The sequence below is a fragment of the Egretta garzetta genome, unplaced genomic scaffold (genome assembly GCF_000687185.1).
Source record: "Egretta garzetta isolate BGI_Z169 unplaced genomic scaffold, ASM68718v1 scaffold861, whole genome shotgun sequence".
Taxonomy (NCBI): Eukaryota; Metazoa; Chordata; class Aves; order Pelecaniformes; family Ardeidae; genus Egretta; species Egretta garzetta.
Window position 1 is genome coordinate 92,092 of NW_009258497.1, and position 873 is coordinate 92,964.

At 64.3% G+C, this 873-nt stretch overlaps 1 protein-coding gene across 1 annotated transcript in view; it reads right to left on the reverse strand.

Moving 5' to 3' along the window:
- Window positions 1-260: 260 nt before the first annotated feature.
- The window catches only part of BSN (bassoon presynaptic cytomatrix protein), a 96,775-nt gene continuing 96,162 nt past the window's right edge, over window positions 261-873 (reverse strand). Inside the window, exons 15-17 of the mRNA XM_035901482.1 lie at window positions 661-807; window positions 422-476; window positions 261-335 (exon numbers count right to left, since the gene is read on the reverse strand). Coding sequence (XP_035757375.1) covers window positions 436-476; window positions 661-807 — 188 coding nt within the window. The 3' untranslated portion in view covers window positions 261-335; window positions 422-435. The remainder of the gene's footprint in view (window positions 336-421; window positions 477-660; window positions 808-873) is intronic.

Below are 873 nucleotides of genomic sequence, written 5' to 3' on the forward strand. Positions count from 1 at the left end.
ACCCCCACGCCTTGGCTTGGGGCCGTTGCTTGGGGATGAGGATGGGAACGAGTGGCCCAGCGCAAAGGGGACAGGGCTGCACCATGTCCTTCTCACCCTAGGGGCTGGAAGCATGGCAGGGCAGGGCTCAGTGGGCACCAAGGGGTCAGCGGTGCTGTGGCAGCCCTGGGGATGGCATGGCAGAGGGGACCAGTGTGACGGAGGGGGGTGAGCGTGTGGCTGTGTCCTGGACACTCACCGTTATACTCAGAGTCCGGCGCCGCATGCTGAATTCACTGGCTTCTTCATAGGTTTTTCCACTGCAACGACTCGATCTCCGCTCGCTTCCCAAACTCCTGCAGCAGGAGGGAGCACGAGGGTGTCTGGCACAGCCTGGGCAGGGAGAGCCCGCGGCACAGTGCGTGGCACCGGCTGCACTCACCTTGTGCCGTTCTCTCACCAGAACGAAGTGAACTTCTTGCCAAAAGCCGACACCGCTGCGGGAAAGCCGGGAAAGGTGTCACCACGGTGCAGCCACCCCGGCCGCCCACCTCCCTGGCCTCCAAACCACTGCTTTTGCTCCAAACTGGGGGAGCACCACGCCCTGGCCACCCCCACAGCACCCAACCCCATCTCCATGCAGAGGAGCATCACTGCCCCATCCCTGGGAGCAGCCCTCACCTTCAGTCAGTTTGCCTGCTTGTTCCGCTGCCCCTCCTGGCAGGATTTTGGAGAAAACGCTCTCTCCTTCTGCTCCGGGCTGCCCTGTGGCTATGCCGGTGGGACCACGCGGCCCAGCTGCCCTCGGACCAGCCTTGCTGTCTGCTGGGGAACAAACGAAGCCACCATTAGCAGGGGATGGGCCCAGCCCGGGGGGCTCCGGGGTGCCTGGCT